The sequence below is a fragment of the Tribolium castaneum genome, chromosome 1, assembly GCF_031307605.1.
Source record: "Tribolium castaneum strain GA2 chromosome 1, icTriCast1.1, whole genome shotgun sequence".
Lineage (NCBI taxonomy): Eukaryota > Metazoa > Arthropoda > Insecta > Coleoptera > Tenebrionidae > Tribolium > Tribolium castaneum.
This window is the reverse complement of record NC_087394.1, coordinates 13,643,446-13,662,990: the sequence shown is the minus strand read 5'-3', so window position 1 is coordinate 13,662,990 and position 19,545 is coordinate 13,643,446. Positions and strand designations below refer to the sequence as shown.

Here is a 19,545-nt window from a genome sequence, read left to right as displayed (position 1 = left end):
TTAGATAACTTTTTGGTGATATTTGAAGTCTATGCCAACAAACTTAAAAGTAGAGAAATTAAACACTGAGGGGTGCATTAATGAAATTACACCTCATTTACTGCAAAAAGTCACCGTAAATTGGGTTCATCGAATTCGATCTTTTAGAAGAAGCCGAGATGGCCATTTGAATAATATGTTATTCAAAAGAATTATTATAAATTGTGTTTTAAAAGAAAAAAAAAGTTTTCTATTTATCTTAAGTATTGTATTTTAAAAACATATTGTACTTATTGAGAAACCCTTTAGTTGACTGAATTAAAATTTAATTCGCGCTTAGGTTGTGAATCGGCGCAACTGATTAGTTCAATTTGGTTATGTTTTTATTAAACGCTAAGTACATTTGCTAAGTATAAATCGTAAAATAATAAACGCTAACTGAAAATAGTAAACTCTAACTGAAAGTAATAATTGCTAGGTGAACAATAGTAAACGCTGGGTAAGAATTGTAAAAGCTATATGAAAACAGTATGTAGGTACTACTTAAGATGCAAATCTAAAGTAGTAAATCTCTTAGAAAAACTAAAACCTGATCTGCATGTCAAAAATTGTTTTTTACATCCTATAACGTTTTAGTAAAAGTAGCATTATTATTTTTTCTTAGCAAATTTTACTTAAGTATGTAAGTGTAGATGTTTTTTCAAATTTGTACTAGTTCTGTATGCCTTTTAAAATGATCATCGATAATTTTAAGATTTTCCAAAAATACCATATTTGTTCTCACACAGTTATCGTCAAATTATCAGATGATGATTTGGACTGTTATTCTCTTATTGTTCTCGAGTTACATATGATGAAAATTTTAAAATTTACATTGTCTGAATCAAGGGAGAGCGGTTTTTTAAATAGCTTTTATTTAACTTGCTCTGTTGTCTGTCTGTCTGTTTCATATTTTTGCAGCCAAATTTGAAAGGGTTCCCGTTGTCTCAAAGAATTGCAATTTTGCATACTTACTTAATCTGCGTTACACTGCAATCCTATGTGGTTAAACATCCCCTAAATGGGTTAAATGGGGTTTTGAAGTTTTAGGTTATGTTTACAAATGGGTTTTCGATGTGTACATACCGTAACTTATAACCAACATCAACGGTATGTTGGTCATTGGGAAATATATTAATACCTAATCATTTTCATTACAATTCGTTACAAACAAATGTCGCTTTTTTTAATTCATTTTTCTTGGACGATAGAGGATAGACACAGAACAGAGGTTAGGATGTGCTTTCAATGCTAACAGCTGTTCTCTATTATATACCACTAAACAAGTTTGCACAAATCAGCAAAATAATGGTGTTACAATAATACGGCAAAACAAAATCTCGAGAGAAAAAGACGTTTAGAATAAGTAAAGACTAAAAAGCAATTAAAAAAATGTTTTTTAGAAAAAAGTTTTTGGCAACATTTTTTTGAACCACCCAAATTTTTAGATATAAGATCTTTATTACGTTATCCATTAGTGTTAAATGTCTGAAGTTGTTAAAATGAGTAACTTTTCTACAGATGGTCAGAAACGGCGATCGTTGAAAAGAGCCAGTTCCGCTGAGGATGAGCACAGTTTAGCGAAAAAATCACGAACAGATCCTTTAGGCGACATCGAGTCGAAAGTAGAAGAAGAACCAAAAGAAAAACCGCCATTACGAAAACTACTCTCGTTAGCCGAATTTATGAAAACTAGAAAAAATGGTAGAAAACCGACAATGCACGATTTAGAAGAATTTTGCGTCCAAAAAATCTGCGAAGCGATAGTCCATAAAAGCGATCTAGGCGACGTCCACCATCAACTAAAAGTACAAGAACAATTAATCGAGACAATGCGCAAGGAAATCCTACAGCTTACGAAACAAGCGCGCGATTTGGAAATCGTAAATAAAAAATTAATGAACGATTTAAAACAGCACAATGCCACACAAAAACCCTTGAGTCCATTGAAAATCACTCGTTCGGTGGGATTGCAAGTCAAATTCACCCCAGTTTCGAGCTTTGAAGCCAACAAACGAAGACAGGTGAATCCGCAGCCGACTCAAAACCAAAAAATTGCTCCACTCCAACCTGCAACGAATAGAAGCCCACGAGCTGCCCCCGCCCCCGTTCAAACTAACGCAAATCGACAAGTAAGTGACTTGCATTTTATCAAGGGCCTAGTCGTATAAGCATTTGACCTGTTCAGGGCGGTTTTTTAGGGCCGGCCTACATTAGAATGTAGTTGCGGCTTTGGAATTTTAAACAAATCGACCATTCTGAATTCAACTAAATTATTTTCAAAATGCGTGCAATAGGCGCCAACTTTGAAATTGAAATTTTAAATAGTAACTACCTGTTTGTTTTGGACTTCTCAAATTGAGTAAAATTTACCCAAGTTGTTGATACTTTGCGACCTGAGAATCATAAGATTCTAACTGCAATTTTATTAAATTTGGTACCGTTAAATCTCCTATAAGCGGACACCGATAGTGATAAGATTTTTGTCCGGTAAATGGAGGTATACTTTTAAGAGAAATACAGGGTGAGTCAATAGTGGGTTACTTCTGACATGTTCTAAAACGCTACCAAAAGTACTAATGGGCCGTCCCGCAATTTTTTTAACTGCATTTTTGGAAAATTCATAAAAAATTAAGTTACCCTTATTTTTTATTTTAATAGAGTTTCAGTATTAAGGCCAAAAAAAACAATTTTTTATCGCGTGACGTAGTAGGCCGTGCTACTCCCATTTTAAAGCGCGCATGCGCATTTACTGTAAACGAAATTCTACTATTTCGAATATTTCGACGAATTTCGACCTTCCTCAACAATAGGATGGCTAAAGAAGGCCAAAGCGCTGGTTTTCATGATTTGTATAAACTGATTTAGACTAATTTTTGTATTTCGTATGTTGTTTATGCTGTGTTTGCTTATTGTCATCACGTAATTGCTTACACACACCAATAAAAACACGCTAAACCTTAAATGAACATGAACATAACCTAACTTTTTGATTTGTGCTTGTTTTTGCGCTTGCGCTTGGATACGCGTTATTTCGTTACGTCAGGTTAGTGAACCAATCAAAAAGCTAGTGGGCTGGTGATGACTTAAAATTTATTTTTTAGGCATTCTTGCAAATTTTTGGTCATAGATCTCGTAGAAATAGTGTTGTTTTCCTCTGATGTGTTTCATTAGGTATAAAATTAACAAAAACTACGATTTGCGGGACGAGCCCATTGCACTTCCCGCTTGGATACTTCGTTTGATTTTTAAAAACATTGTTTGAATCAACACTTATATAATTTTGTCAAATAGAATAATAGAGCAGAACTTTATTCATTTCATAATAAAACAAATAGCAGAGAACATGTCGGAAAAATAGAACATAAAAACGTAAATTATATGCATTTTCCATATTTTCCATGCTCTAATTATGAGTATGGGTACAACGTATAAACTATTTCTTGGATAAAAATAATAGTTTTTCTTCAAAATTTACTACATCTTGTTGTTCATCAATACCCACAGATTCGTCAGAAATGTACTTACTTAACACATATAGCGTGACAAATTTAAAACTTTTCTTGGCACCATTCAGATGTCCTAAAAATTTGATTTTAAAATATCGTCGCCAACTCTTTTTTCCATCCCTACAGTTGATGCAGAAAGTAGAATACTTTGATTAAGCGGTTTTATAAACCAATTATAAGTTAATAGATCAATATTTTACATCCTTTACTTTTCAAAAATGTTTCTAGTGCATTCTAGTTCTAGTTCATTTGAATTTTTCACAGTATTTGCTTCTTGGGTTTTTATATTTAGAATTTCTTTGCTACAATTTCGTATACTCGGTTTAATTTAGGTAAACCAACCAAGAATTTATGATTTTTTTTATGTTAACATACGCTTTTTTAGTTTTATTTGTTATGTTAACGCTGTATAAAAGGATAAAATTGTATAAAACGAATGCAAACAGACAGCGCAAAGCAAGAACTAGTTTAACGTAACTTTAACCTCTTCTGAGGCCTGATTTGAATTGTTTTAACACTGTAATAAAACACATACCTGCTTATGTCATTCCCCAAATTTTCTGACCGATTGTGATAACAATAACTACTTGATAAGTTAATGACACATGTATGACATGTCCGCTTATAGGAGAGATATTATTTCTAAGGATTTGAATTGCATTGTCCGCGTCCGTTTAATGGAGAGTCTGCTTAAAAGAGAAACAATACTATTAAAATTTAAATTATACATTAGCTCAAAACGGGGCTAACAAAATGTCCTGTTGTCAGAGGAGGACATTTTAGGAGGTGTCCTTTAAAAGAGATTTCACTGTATAAGTGTATAATCAAGTATGTAGTATTTCCATAGCAACTGTAATTAACAGCACAGAGATTTTTTTGTTATTGTTAATATTGTCTGACATAAGCAGAAAGCAGTTTAGTTTTAAGAAAGAATCTGCCAAAATGTCAATTTAATAAATTTCTTAGTGAATTTAACTATTACTGTAGCGAAAGTTACGTACCACAATATCGCAGAATTTTATGTCAAAAATTAAAACATCTAGCTTGTTACTTCTGGCACTTTTTTTACAAGGAATCTAAATCTGTCATCGTATTTTCCGAGGCGTTCTTGACGTCAGTGTTTCAGCACTCAACTTTGATTTTTCTTATGGAAGCCATATTCGTTTTTAGAATTTTTTAAAAGTATTTTTATTCCTGATTACACGATGTATCACATAATGTGATTAAATCTTACTTGCTGAGCAAAATGAAGTAAAAACATTTTTGCGAAGAGAGCTTTGGAAAAAACATCGACAATTTTGTTTTTAAACAAACTAGATTTTTGAGGTTTAATTGAATTTGGATTTGGAAGGTTAATTTTTCTGCCAAACTTACTTATTTAAAAACTAAATGACATGATAAGCTGGAAGTTTATTCTTCGCACAATAAAACAGGACGAAGTTATAAAAATTCTGCACGCATATTTAATAGAACTATCAAAATCTAGTTCGTTAAATAAAATTTTTGACGTTTTTTTTTCAAAGCACTCTTTGTGAAAACGGTTTTTTCTTAATTTTAATCACCATGTAAGTTTCGATTATATCATATGATACATTGTTGTAATCAGGAACAAAAAGGCTTTCCAAAAATGCAAGTATTAAATATGGCGTCCATAAGAAAAACCAAAGTTGAGTGTAGTAACTCTGACATCAAGAACGCCTTGGAGAAGGCGATGACAGATTTAGATTTCTTGTAAAAAAGTACCTGAAGAACGTCCTAGTTAAAACCCTTTAATTCGTTTGGTTTTCGCTTAAAAAATAAAAACGAAAATGAGATTTTCTTATTTTTCTCAATAATTCTAAAACTAGAAATGGTACACATCAAATTTTCTTTCAGATAATTGTTCAGCATAAAAATGTGCAACTTTGTCGTAATTTAACTGTCCTCGTATCTCTTACAATAGCTGAGATCCCATTGGTGGAGCTCGAAAAACGGACACTCTGTATTTAAAGTGATGTGATATTTGGTTATTGAAATCATTGAGAAAGAGTTTCGTTTTATTATTGAAATGCAGCCAAATGATTTTAGAAACTACCAAAGTACAGTTTTTTTGTTTAGCAAAATCCCGTTCACTAAAATCTCTCATCTGCAATTTCCAAAATCAGAATTATTTTAGGTTGGTTATAAAACAATCCACGATAAAAGTATTTTTATCAAAATCTGTACAAAACCTATAAAAATACTAGTAAGTAGACGCCCTCTGGTGACGACCTCTGGTGCTATGTCGAAAACAGTAATACGCATTTCTTAAACTAAGTAAATGATTAACTCAGAATTATTATTCTGAGTGTATATTGATGATTAAGTGATTGTTATTTAAGTGTCTGCGTTGGTAATTATAACTTCGATTTTCTTTGTGCGGTTTTTAATGCCGTAACAAATTTGTTTGGTTATAGACCAAAATGCCTAAAACACTTTACAACACCAACTGCTGTGTACCAGGCTGCAGTTCAAGAAAAAACTCAAACTGGTCTTTGCATTTTCATAATTTTCCGAAAAAAAACGAACGCCCATTGATGGCAGTGGATGCTCTGGGGCGAAAACAGGAGGTAAATAGGAGAAAACTTTGGGAGAGTGTTTTATTATTAGAGAGGAAGGCAACCGATCGTTCGACCGTTTGTTCTCGTCATTTTAAAGAAAGTGATTATTATCCAAAGAGTAAGTATCGAATGTAGTAGATACAGGCCGATATTGTTGAATGGTGTTGAAGGTGATAGATCAAAAATGAAAGCGCCCAGACTTATCAAAACCGCAGTGCCCTCGCTTAATTTACCCCAGGCAACCAGTGAATTACCCGGAATGAAAGTTGAAAAATGAATTTATTTTAACTGTGAAATATTATTAAAACATCCGTACAACACTTGTACCAGAGGTGATAACGCAATCTAGGGATGAAAAATAAAAGGACTGATAATCTCATATCCAATCAAAACACTTTAAATGAAGAAGAGTTATCACAGTTAGCGCAGAAACCAAACATCTTTCATCAGAATTCTGCTGAATCAACAGAAGTGAAAAGTGGTCATTTGTTGATTACTTTTTCTTCCACTGTTTCAGTAAATACCCAACTAAAGTCTCTGACAGGAATTTACAACTTTAAGATGTTAAATGACTTTACTGTATCCATTACAATTAAATAAATAAAATAAATAAAATTAAATAAATAAATGACTTTACTATAAATGTATCCATACCAGAGACCTCAAACTAAATTTTCAGGGCAGTATATTTTTAACATTTATGAAGTTAAAAATGTATGAGCTTTCTTTTTCAAAATTAGCAAACCAATTGTTAAAAATATGTTTTATTGGTGTGTGAGCTGTTTGGTAAATATTAAAAAAAAATAATTCCATGTTTTCTTAATTTTAAGTCAGTAAGAGTCGCCCTCAACTGCATCGAAATACCTGTGAAAAAAACAATTTGTTTGTTGTGCCGCATAATGACGTATGGTGCTATTCTCTAAGAAAAAATACACGCTATAGCGCTATAACTCTTTAAGCTATCCAAGGTGGTCCAGCTCAGCACCCGTCCTCTATAGCTTAGTTATTATTAAATTTGGAGTTTGTGGATGGTATTTATTCTCTAGGACATATTTCAGGAAAATGTTTTTGATTATACAGAGTGTTCCTAAAAAGTATGACGTCATAGTCATTTTTTTTAATAGCAAGCTATAATTTTTTTGTGCTCATTATGATACCTTTTACCTTCTTACAGTCCCTAAAGTTTTTTTTTAAATCGGTTCAGGGAGTATTGTTAAAAAAATAAAAACCAACAAAAATCGGTTATACACCTTTAGTTTGAAAAATTGCAAAAAATAGAAACAGTGCTTGTTTGAAGACATTTTTACTACGTAAATGTTAAACAAGATCTATCAGACTTATTAAGTGAGTGTTTACAATTTATTTCCAAACTTTTTAATCTTTAGAGCCTTTTATTTTGCTAATTTAAAATGACAACCCCTATTTATTTTTATATCAGAGCAAAGGTAATTTACCCTCTTGGTTCACTACGTTATTCTTCTATTTCAATTTGTAATTTATTATTAAATTTTAGGGAAAAAATCTTTTTTTCTTGCCAGGACCGGGATTTTATACCCCCCTAACACCCTAACACCCTGTATAAGCTTAAAGACTTCTAGCCTCTGTAACAATAAATAATTGTTAACAATAAAATGTCAATCCACCTGTAAAATATATTGGTATTCCTCAGTATTTTGCCAATGTTGCTATTTTGTTTTTTTGTTATTTTTAGTATCACAGATTACATTTTACTATTGTTTTATCTCACTCTGATTCCAAAACTTAATAAGTAGTTCAATAATGGATCGTAATAATATTGCACCAATTGCCAGAGAAAATCATATTAAAAGAAATAATGTTTAATAAATATATGTATAATAAAATAATGGATGGTAATTATTCATTTCTTATAAATCTACATAAAAGAAAAATACGGATTTGGGAATTTATATAATTTATATTTTGCCACTTAAAATTTAAAGTCTGCTGTTTCTAGTTTCAATCTTCTTTCATCTTCTTGGTTTTTATCACTTTTTGTATATTTAGCAAGTAATTATTGGCCTGTTCTCTTAATAGATTGATTTTCTCTAATAGATCGGTTTTTTGTTGTCTCTTTATTTGTTTTCATTGCTTTTACTATCTTTTCATATTGTTCCTTTAGATTAGTTCTGCTTTTTTTTCAAACATCGCCACATTCTCTTGGTGTTCTTCTTCAAGAAAATGTTCAGATGTTAGTTCTCTCTCTGTGTGTGTTAGGAACGGGGATTTTTCAATAATTGGCTACAATGGAGCTAAATGTAATAATTGTAAACCCTCTGCCACTGGAACTTTACAGAATACCCGTTACAGCAATTTTTTCCCAAACAGAAAGATCTCTTTCTACTTAATGGAGGCATTTTTCTTTCTCTTTCACTAAGTCGATTTTCTACAATTTTGCCCTAGAGTTGTCTTTCCAGTCACAAATTATTTATTACAACAGTTGATACAAAATAAATTGTTCATCCACACTTTAGACCATTCCTTGGTGGACAAAACTGGTCCAGAATCACAAAAATTTAATTTAATTTAGCGAAGCATCGATAGAACGACATCAACTATGGCTAATTATAGCGCTATAACGCGAGTGTTTATAGAGAGTTTTAGAGAATATCAATTTTGTTACGACTTTATTTGGACATTTGGATTTTCACATTACAAATTTCTTTCGTTTAATTAATTGGACGCCTTTTTCTTCCAAACATTTCGATTGTAAGTGAAAACTGAATACCACCTAGATCCTAAACAAAAAATCATACATTAAACATACATTGAGGTTTTTATTTTACTGAACATTACATAACACACAGAACACAATTGATAGTATTATTCTACGTTCAGTTTTTCATTTAGTTGATTTTCAGAGCCCCACAATTCGTCCCTAAACATCTAGGTGACCCATTTGACCTCAAAAATTCAGTTGTGATACTTGTAGATAGATGTGAAACGAGTTGTATTCTGTTAATAAAATAACACACAATGTAAATGAATAATCCTTAATAAATATTTCATTCAAGTTATCAGATTGTTTGAAAAAAATACCTGTTAATCTATGTTTCCCTTCAATTTTCCATTCTTCCGACCCGTATGTGCAAGTAAGGGCTACCTTTTCAGGAATTGAATTTAGGTAATTTGTCTTATAAAATTCCTTGCAACAAGCCTTTAGCCCATACTGCTCTATACTTTGCGATCTTGCCTTAAAAACAGATCTTATTGTCATCGTAAATCTCTAATTTCATCCAATATTTTCATATTATACACCTTTAAACACGATTTATTAAAATACTTACAGATGGTGACTCAAAGCAGAATTAAACTTATGCATTGTCTTGAAACATTCTGAACTTTCAGCTTCTGACAATGACCTACAACGTTTTTTAACTTCTTTCACGCAGTATAGTGTCAAAGGTTTGGCGTCATATTTGCCTTGAAAATTCCTTTTCCGCTGCACCCAATAACATTTTATGTCGGTGCTTGAAAATTCTACTAAATTTGCAATCTTTCCCTGGTAAAAATAATAAAAGAAAGAGTTAATAGTGTATAAGAGAATAAAAAATGCTTGACCGCAGAAAGATGTCTTGCAAAACAAGATTTAATACAACACTTCCCAGGAGCTCCTTGCCTTGGAAGTGCACGAAAATTCCACAACTGTCTTTTACTTGTTGTTTACACGAAATTGACCAGAAATTCCCAGTGAGAGAACTTGTTTGAAGGCACAGCCCGAAAATCTTAATTACAGATGCGTTGTTTTTTATCACGTGATTTGCATTCAGTACTTGCTTCCTACCTTCAACCACAAATCTACTTTCAGTATTCTGAAAGGTAGCCGAATGATTTAAACATAAGTCTACGGTAGTTTTGCATTTGGAAAAAACTGAATGATATTCGCATTTGTTAAGTTGATAAAAGAAAGATCCCAATACGTAAGACAAGGCGTGTGCACAATGAGACACAAGGCGGACGAACCGCCAAAATTTTCAAATAATCAATATATCTAATAAATAACTATAAAAATAATCATTGAAGTAAATAAATGCAGGTTGTAAATGCAAACCAAACTTTTGCAGGTTAATTACGATTTTCTTATAAATTTGTGAATAAAACAGCATTGTAACTTATCTTGACTTATGTTATCACAATTAAGCACTAAAGCTTTAAACTAAAGTTCGGCATTACAAATAACGAAACAATTTTAATTTATAGAAACTTCAAAATATTATTGTTTTCGACTGGCTCAGTGGCGCCCCCAACGGTAGTTTTATTTCCGTCTTAATCTTGAGATTTAAATGTTCCTAACAGCTGTTTCAAAACTATAGAAGCGCCAACGTGGCATTTTACCGAATTATTTTTTTTAATAAGATTAATAAAACAGTAAAATAGTTATTAATGATATTAGATCTCCCATTGAAAAAAAAAATTTTGAGCGCATGAATAATTTATAACAGCTAATTTTGAGAGAAAATGCGACGTTCGGGTTTTTATAGTTTTGAAACAGCTGGTTAATACCAGACAATGATTTTAAATAAAATAAAACAGAAGATACAAAATGCATAAAAATTCTTTTGGCAGAATATGAATAATATGTGTTGTAGACGTTGGCAAACAACTGAAGGTTCGTTTTCTTTGGCTTTTGAAAAATGGATAAGTATCAGAAAAGCCAAATTTAGAAAACTTGGTGGTTTCTATTGAAATCGATAATAAGGATTTAGAATCAGTTTCAGATTTGAACTCTAAAAATTACGAAGACCATCTAGACATTTTTGTAACTTAGTGACAAACGAAAGAAAAATTTTTTTGCTCTGATTAGTGTAAAATTGAATTAAAAATAGCGGAGTCTAAGTAAACTTCGAGGATGTTTAATTCTTCTAATCATAATTGTAAAATTTTGTTACAGTAGGTGAGTAATTATCCAGTGTAACTTACTACTTTAATATAATTGTTGGCAATAGTTTTAAACAGATGTATTACAAAGTGGAAATTAATAGTGCTTTAAGCGAGTAAGGATTCAGTCTATCTGTAGAACATATTTAAAATATGTGTAAAAAACTAAACTGCTCGAAAAAAGTTAGAGATATTAGTATTTTAAATAAGTATTCCAAAGTATCGCCTGCATTTTGAAATTAATCGTTTATAAATTTTCAATTTTATACAGATTTTTTTAAATTTAGTTATCCCATTTTTTATCAGTTTATTAATGCGGTAACAGATAAATTAAATAAAATCTGGGAAAAGATGATAAATTAGATTATTTGTTACTGATATTAGATTTTATTTACTCAACAAAAATTTTCTTGGCCCACCTATTAGCTGTTTCAAAACTATAAAACCGCCAACGTCGCATTATACCAAAATATTTTTTCTCATTATAGTATGAATGTAGGTTGCGTGATAAGTTCATATGGTTTGCTGTCAACTGTTTAAATGTTGTCTTATTTTTGCATTTAGGGGTTTTTAATAAAAATCACATTGAAAATCATGATAATTGTATGCAGACGTTCAAGAACTTTCTCTGCAAGCTTAGTTGAACTTGTGAATTTTTGGCCTGACGCTGACAGCTGTCATCTGTCATTGTTTTGTAATGTTAACCGAGACATACGTTTTTTGTGACAATTGCCACACATAGGCGATCTGACCAGAACAATTTTTGAACAGTTGTTATAAATTACATCAGATATAAGTTTTTTTGAAGTGCATGAATAATAATTTATAACAGTTTTGAGAGAAAATGCGACGTTGGCGTTTTTATAGTTTTGAAACAGCAAATATGCTCCCACCCAAAAATTAGGAACTCTTCCACTCGATCACATTAATATTTCACTGTTAATTTTTTTAAAATAAATTTTGTTACTTTGGGATTATTGATATCGAAATATTTTTTAAACCATAAAATTATAAGTAGAGCATGTGTGAAAAGTTAAAAAGTTTTTTCTCTTAATTTTTGAACGGCTCATTTAAAAAATATTAGTATTTAGTATAAAATGTATTGTCTGTTTAACAATAACACATAATGCTTGTTAGATTTTATGATAAACATTTGAGGCAATCAAGAAGACAAAACATGATACTGAAAAATTGTGAAAAAGTCGATTAGAAAGAACTTTATGGTTTTCAGATTGCGACTTATCTGTCATAGTTTTAACATATGTAATTTTTTTTGCCCAAATTTTTATTTATTTTTTATTTTTATATTTGGTCAAAATATGACAGCTCTTTTGAACTTTTTGCGAACTACTTTTGTACATTTTATTCAGTTGGAAAAGTGGTTACCATTTAAAATTTTAAAATTATTATATAAAATTAAAACTATCAAAAAATTATTTTTAATTTTTTTTGATATAATTTGTTACAAAAAATATTGTACCTAACTTGTTTGGAAAGCAATTTCCCACTTTCGCACTTCACGCAACCCTCGCTGCGCTCGTGTCGCAAACAAAGTTCTCATCTGGGAAATTGTATTTTTTAAACACGTTAGGTAGACTATAATTGAACTCAGAATGGTCTATTTGGATCGTATAGAAAATTTCTAAGCTCTAGCTACTTTAGAAATAAAAATGTTTCTAATGTAGTAGGTGCTGAAAGAATCACCCTGTATGCTTGTGCGACTAGACCCTTTCCGGTACTGTATGACATAAGCAAGCAGTTGTAAATCCTGCATATTTAGTGTACGTTTCTATTGGTTTCTCAGGCGAGTCCTCAGAAACCCCAGCAGCAAGCTCAAGTGGCCAAACCTAGCGGCGCCACTGCCTTGCTTTCCCAAGCTTTGCAACAGAATCGAAGGGTGAGCGACGCTGCCCCCAAGACACCTCCTGCAATTCGAAGCAAACCTCCCGAAACGAAACAGGGAGGACCTTCAGCTTCTGTCATCGATTTAACCGATGAAGATGACAAAAATAAATCGAACAAAATGGGGGCCCAAAAGAACATTTCAGTTCCTTTGAGGACAACGCCCATGCGGGTGAATGCACAACCACAAGGGATCAGGTTGGCGACTTCGCAAGGAAAGGTGACTCCGATGAGTTCAGTGGTGACCTCAAGCGCCCCCCAACTCATGTATGTCGTGCAGTCGGCGCCCCAGAATGTTTTGAATACGACGCTGGGGCAGAAGGCCGTTGTTGTGAATTTCCAGTCTGCTAATGGTGTTATAAGTATGTTTTTATTTTTATTTTTTTACAGTTTTTTTAACTAACACTTTAAAAAAAAATATATAGAGGGCGCCAAGTTACGTGAAATGACATTTGGAAAAAAATAACATCAGGACAGACAGTTTTACGTTTCACATTTCTTGTAAACGGCCTTTGATTATATAGTTCATTTTTTAAATCAACTGTCAGTGTCAAAATTCTGTTACAGACCAGACTGTATCACCCTAAAAGTTCTTGTCCAACTACTTTTGAAACTGGCTGTATTCTGTATTTGACATATTGGCCACCAGATTTGACATTTTTGAAAATTGGACGTTAGTGTTAATCGTTAATTCGTTAGTGTAAAGGTGATCTAAAATAACTAGATGTGTTGTTGTACGTGTTTTAAACTGGAGACAACTTAAAAAATTTGGAAATTGAATTTTCCAGGTAAAAAATTACACCAACCTTAATTCAAAAAAATTACTATCTATGATAATACCAACCTAACGGCTCGTAAACAGTTGATTATAAAAAAATAGACTATAATTATGCCACTGATGTATTTTAACGTTTTGAAAAGTCAAATTTGAGTCTCCCCTACAGATGATTTTGAGTTTGTGTCCTATTTTGGCGCAAAGCTTTATGTAGTTAATTTAAAAAATAATAAAAAATCGGGAGATGTTGCCCTGTAGGTTGGGCAGTAGATAAAAAATGCTTAATAAAATTTTTGTCAATGAGGCTGTTGTCAGATGATCAACAAATCCAATCAAGAGCTTTTTTTAATGTTGTTTGCAACTTTGCAACCGTTTCGTTAAAGAAATTGTTATTATGCTATTCAAGTGGAATCAAATTTTAACCTCAGGTCTTAAGCTGCCAACAATTTGAAGTGTACTCAGTTGTAAAAAAAATGCAGTATTGTCAACTTACATAGTTACTATTGATTCTATTGATTCAAGACTGTTTTGAACTTTTTTTACATTTTTCACATTAAGGTAAGCGTTTTGCAAACAGTTTTAAAAAGTTTTTTTGCATTTTGTATATTTTAATATTGTACTGTGATTCGAATCGAAATCATTCGGGTGTTTTTTTTATTCTTTGGATTGAAATTTCTAAATAAAAATCCCTTGTGATAATGACATTCTCGTGTATCTCCTTCTTTGTTCGTCGGTAGATGGCGCCGTGTTGACATTTTTATCTATGATTTTTATTTGCAAACTGTGGTATATGCCATTTTCAATTATCTAAGACCTATCTTTAAAAATTTAAACCCATAACAGTGATTGTTGTTAGAATTGTTGTTATGGGTTTAAATCAGTATTAAAGGCTGTTAATTTTTTATACAACTCGGTTAAGAATAGAGCCAAATCATTTGAAATGGTTGTTTTTACAAGGTAGACAATTTTTAAGGACCAGGACTTCAAAATTTCATGATTTATATTAATATCCTGAAACTACTAGGTTTTAACATTTGGAAAGTAGAATAATTATGAAGACGATATCTTATACTTGAACATTAATTATCACATTATCCATAGATTTGCATAGCATTGTTTATGATTTTGAAAATGATTTTCTAGAATCCAATATGATCGGTACAGAATCTGTGTCTATGTATTGTCATAATAAGGGTTTTCAGGAAGTAAAACGACATATTACTCTCTTGTGTAACATTTATTTCGACATGAGTTTTTGCAATAAATCTTCCGAATTTAATACCTAAGACCCTAAGAGCAATACAGTAAAAAATATAAAAATAATCATTTATTACTTTTATAAAAACTGAAAATTCTTTCATTCCATCTATGACGATTTGAGTTTCGAAACAACAAGTAATCACTAGAAGTTATATCTCCATGGCATGCAATTATTTTCAGAAGAAATATTATAGTAAATGAATAAATACGTTTTTATATTCATTAGCCCGATTTTTTAAATTTTATAATGTCAAAAAATCCTCACTTTTGCAGTTTTTTCATGGTCACATCCATCCGTTGCTGGGTTTTAATATAATTGGAATAATTGTTTTAATTTAAACTGCGTTTTTGAAAAAAATGTGTATTGATGAAATCTATTTCAAAAAACTATCATCCACAAAGAAAATTCTAATAGTAATGGCAGACAAAAACTGGAAGTTTGGTGACTTTACAAATAAACTTTTCCTAATCGCGCTACGTAACGTGTTAATGGTCGAGTCTAATTGATTTGTTTACTTTTTTATAAAGGAAATTGTTGGAATAAATTTTCAATTTACGACGGAGGCGAAAAATTTTTATGATAAGCCTATTACTATTTAGCTCGCATAATTTGCAAAACCTGTTTTCTGCGCTCACTCGTTTTGGCAAACATTATTCTCGTTAAACAAAATAGTTTTTTTTTAATTTGTAGTTAATTTTCAGAGCTGCTTTTTCTTTTTAGAGAAAAAAAAATTGGGCACCTTTGTAATTTCGCTGATATAAACCTGTGTAATTCCCTATCCTTTTTGACAATAAAGTGTTAAAAATGACACAAAAAATAGACACAGCTGAACTGATCAAAATACATTTCATTTTTGGGATTACAAGGGGGTCATGTCATCTGAAATTTTGAAGGTATTGAAGTTAGAAATGGTGGTAAAGTGTTGCAAATTTCAAAAATGTCTCACAGTCAATAAAAATTTTCTTGTTTTGGGATTTTCAATTTTTTTCTTTATTTTCCATGATATTTAAAAAAATCACCTGTATTGTACAAGCTGAATTTGATAGTTTTGCATATATTTTGATTTCAAAAAAGTCGATATGTAATTTCTAATGTTTGAACATATTTTGCCGTGGCACCATCTAGCGGAATTCCAGAAATATGTTAGTGAATGCATCATCTATCGGCACAATGAACAAGCTAATACTTTTTTATACAGGCCTACATTAGAAACTTATTAACTTCTAATATAGCTAGAGCTTTACCACTTTCAAAATCGACCATTCTGACAAAAATTACTTTCAAAATGGCTGAATTTCCGGAACTACAAGAAATTGACGCCAACTTTGAAATTTTAAAGGTAACCACCTATTTTTATTGCATTTTTGAATTTGCCTCTTGAACCTGAATAAAATTACCCTGGATGTTAATACCTTCTGTCAGAGTTTTTGACTTACGTCAATTTTTTATACAAATTTTCTTTTGCAAGGATTTATTTAAAATATCACGGCTCGTGAACCCTTTACGATAAGTCATTTTTGCACTTGATAGCCAGAGATTCGAAGGGTCTTCTCAAATCTTCAGGAATGTAAACTGTCAAATTGTAAGGCTATTATGATTTTTTGGAAGTGATGATAAAAAATGGTTATAAAACAGTTTTTTCAAATGGAATGATCCTGTTTTTTCAATGGCAATCAAAAGAACATCAATTTCCATGCAGACTTTTATTTAACATCTTGTTATCTATATTCTACAGTCTTTGAAATAATACAAAAACAAAATTTTAGCTCATTATTTTAATTTTTAATCAAGTAAACATTGGAAAAATACGATAAAATTGTGCTATTAATTAAAAGAAATGTTCGATTTGTTCACCATTTTCAATCAAGAAGTTTGAAATTCGATGCCATACTGACTGAGTTACTTTATATAATTCACTAAGTTATAGTAAACCATAACTAAATATTATTGTTTTCTTGCTTATTCGATAATGAAACAGCTAAAAACTAAGTACAATATTAAAGTTTGACAATTGTTAACCATTTTGCAAGGTCTACTTGATTAGCTATGAAAATTACGAAGTAAAATCTGTTTGTTGTGATTTTTTCAAAAACTGTAAGAAATAGGTATGGGACGTATTGATAAAAGTCACAATAAGTATCGGTGTCCTTTCGATTTCCGTCAAGAAAATAGGGTCGTTATGTTTAAAAAAACTGAGTTATAGCAGTTTTTTGATAACTCATTTTGAAAAAATCATACTAGCCATGATTTTGACAGTTGACAATTTTGAAAATTCTAAATTCTAGAAGACTCTTCAAATAAAGCGATGCTGAATATATTTACACAATACGTTTCACTGCTGGCGTAACTGTCATGGATAACTTGATAAGAATTTTAAAAAATCGCTTTGTACCTAATTTTTTATAAAAAATCTTACTTTACTTTGATAGTATGGTGTAATATGTATGAATGTTTGTTTTAGCGTCTACCTTGAACGGGTCCGCAGTGTCCGTCATTCCAAAGCAGGCGAATACAATTCAGCTGAAGCCCGTGTCAACTGCAAAGCCTATCAGTAGTGCAAAAGTGGTGTCGCCTAAGCCCATTAAAATGTCAAACAAACACCCAGCCCCATTGCCACAACCGCCGGTGATTCGAGTGAGCTGCGATAAGTCACTCAAGCCAATACCACCAAAGCCGCATTTAACCATTCGAAAAACTGATACTGGGATCATTCTTCAATGGAAGATGCCGTACGACCTGGACATGTACGAAGTCATAGCTAGTTATCAGTTGTATGCATATCAAGAGACTAGTGCGACGCCTAGTACGGACATGTGGCGCAAAGTGGGTGATGTGAAGGCGCTAGCGCTTCCGATGGCGTGCACTTTGACGCAGTTTGCCGATAAAAATAAATACTATTTCGCTGTACGTCCTGTGGATATTCATAAAAGAATCGGAATGTTTAGTGATCCGGAAGAGATATCGTTGTAAATATTTATTATTGTAATAACTATGTATATTATAAGCATTCATTCGTGTTTATTTTTGTTTTCTAATATTTTTGTTTGTAATATGCATTAAATTAAGAACTAGAGGAGCTGTGTTTTATTGCTTCACTCAAATCAGATTGATGGTTGGAGGGAGAACATATTTCAGGAATTATGGAAAAAAGTTCAATTTATAAAATTATCTAACGCACAAATTGTGTGTAAAATTTTTTGGTGGAAAAAATTCCTAGAGTTGGAGATTTTTTTTATATGCTTTCTTTAGATTTGGGTCCCCGAGGGTGGGGGGTGAGCTCGAGGAGGACGAGAGGGTTGAAAATGACACTTTCTGTTTTTTCGCTTATATCTCGGAAACGATCACTCCTATTAGTTTTTATCATCCAAAATTAAAAGTGATAAAATTTCCTATAAAAAATCCCATGCATTTTTCTCGTAGGACTAAGCGAGTTTACAGGGCTGGAAGGAAATAATCATTTTTTTTAAATAAAAAATGTGCTTTTTTGACAAACTGACAATAAATCTAATTTTTTGGGTTCAACAGTTCATTAGAGGAGACATAAGGGTCACTGAAATCTTCAGAGTCGTCTTTAGATGCTGCATTTTCGTCTTCATCTCAAACATTGAAAACTGAATAACAGTCCTGTTCAGTACAATATTAATAGATAGATGATTTAATATACAGGGTGTCTCAGCTAAGATTTTCGAGCCTGATATCTCAGATATTTGTCAACGGATTTTTATGAAATTAAAATGCGGATATTTTAGAAGATAAAGATTAAAATTCAATTAATGCAACAACTCAAGTCTTAAAAACGTTATTTTTACATGCCTTTTTAAAATGTTAAGCCTTTTAAGACATATTTAAAAATTTATCGTCAGTGAAAAATGCTGTCAGAAAAAACTCGTTCGTGGAAGACGTCTGTTTCGCGAGAAAAATGAGAAACAAACTGTTAAACGTGGGTACAGATGCAAAAGCGTAGATCTCTATGAGACAAATGAGCACTACCATTGAATTTTGGTCAGCCCTACTCGCAGAAACGTAACTGTCACGCAAGAGACATTTCACAATTATCTCTCACCCATACAAAGTTAAAAACAATATTTTTGACTTATTTTTGGTACTGGATGCTTTCATTCTTTCAAAAAGGACTAAAAGACTGAACAACAACTGAAAAATTCTAGACACTTGAACATTCAGGACTTTGGAAATGTTTCGTACACTGCTGATTGGATTCTCCTCAAAAGCTTGAATTACAGCCCCAACTATTGCTTCGTTTCGAGTGACGTGTTTTGTCCTCACTTGATTTAGTTCAGATACGCTTTCTGTGTCTTCAAATTATTGACGATTCTTTGAACTTTAAATTTCATAAATAACATTTCACAAAAAGTCCGACACTTTTCATAGGCGAATATTGATTCCTTTTTCCACAACACAGAAATTTCAGCCACTGTTGTTGGTTTTTATAGTAATTTCACCAAATTAAAACAATTTTACTTTTCTGACAGCACGCACACTTTTGACAGTTTTTTTCAGTGGTACACAAAATTCCGCATAGAAACGCTTCATCAATTGTTTGAAAAGGTGACTGCCCAAATTACTATCAAAATTTGGATTAAGTTT

At 31.8% G+C, this 19,545-nt stretch overlaps 1 protein-coding gene and 1 long non-coding RNA gene across 7 annotated transcripts in view; one reads left to right on the top strand and one right to left on the bottom strand.

The window, feature by feature from the left end:
* Window positions 1–18,013, top strand: part of wde (windei) — a 50,423-nt gene extending 32,410 nt beyond the window's left edge. For 4 of the 6 annotated variants that reach the window (XM_064359970.1, XM_008195257.3, XM_015978353.2 and 1 more), the window contains 3 exons: window positions 1,540–2,150; window positions 12,783–13,266; window positions 17,402–18,013. In XM_064359970.1, coding sequence (XP_064216040.1) covers window positions 1,540–2,150; window positions 12,783–13,266; window positions 17,402–17,910 — 1,604 coding nt within the window. In that variant the 3' untranslated portion in view covers window positions 17,911–18,013. Of the gene's footprint in view, window positions 1–1,539; window positions 2,151–5,962; window positions 6,225–6,276; window positions 9,142–12,782; window positions 13,267–17,401 lie in introns of those variants that run through there. The other 2 variants (XM_015978357.2, XM_015978358.2) reach the window with 2 other exon arrangements.
* Window positions 8,888–10,364, bottom strand: LOC135267947 (uncharacterized). Its single transcript, XR_010336382.1, has 2 exons — window positions 9,164–10,364; window positions 8,888–9,079 (listed from the first exon to the last, which is right to left on the bottom strand). It is a non-coding gene; the product is annotated as an uncharacterized LOC135267947 (long non-coding RNA).
* Window positions 18,014–19,545: the final 1,532 nt, after the last annotated feature.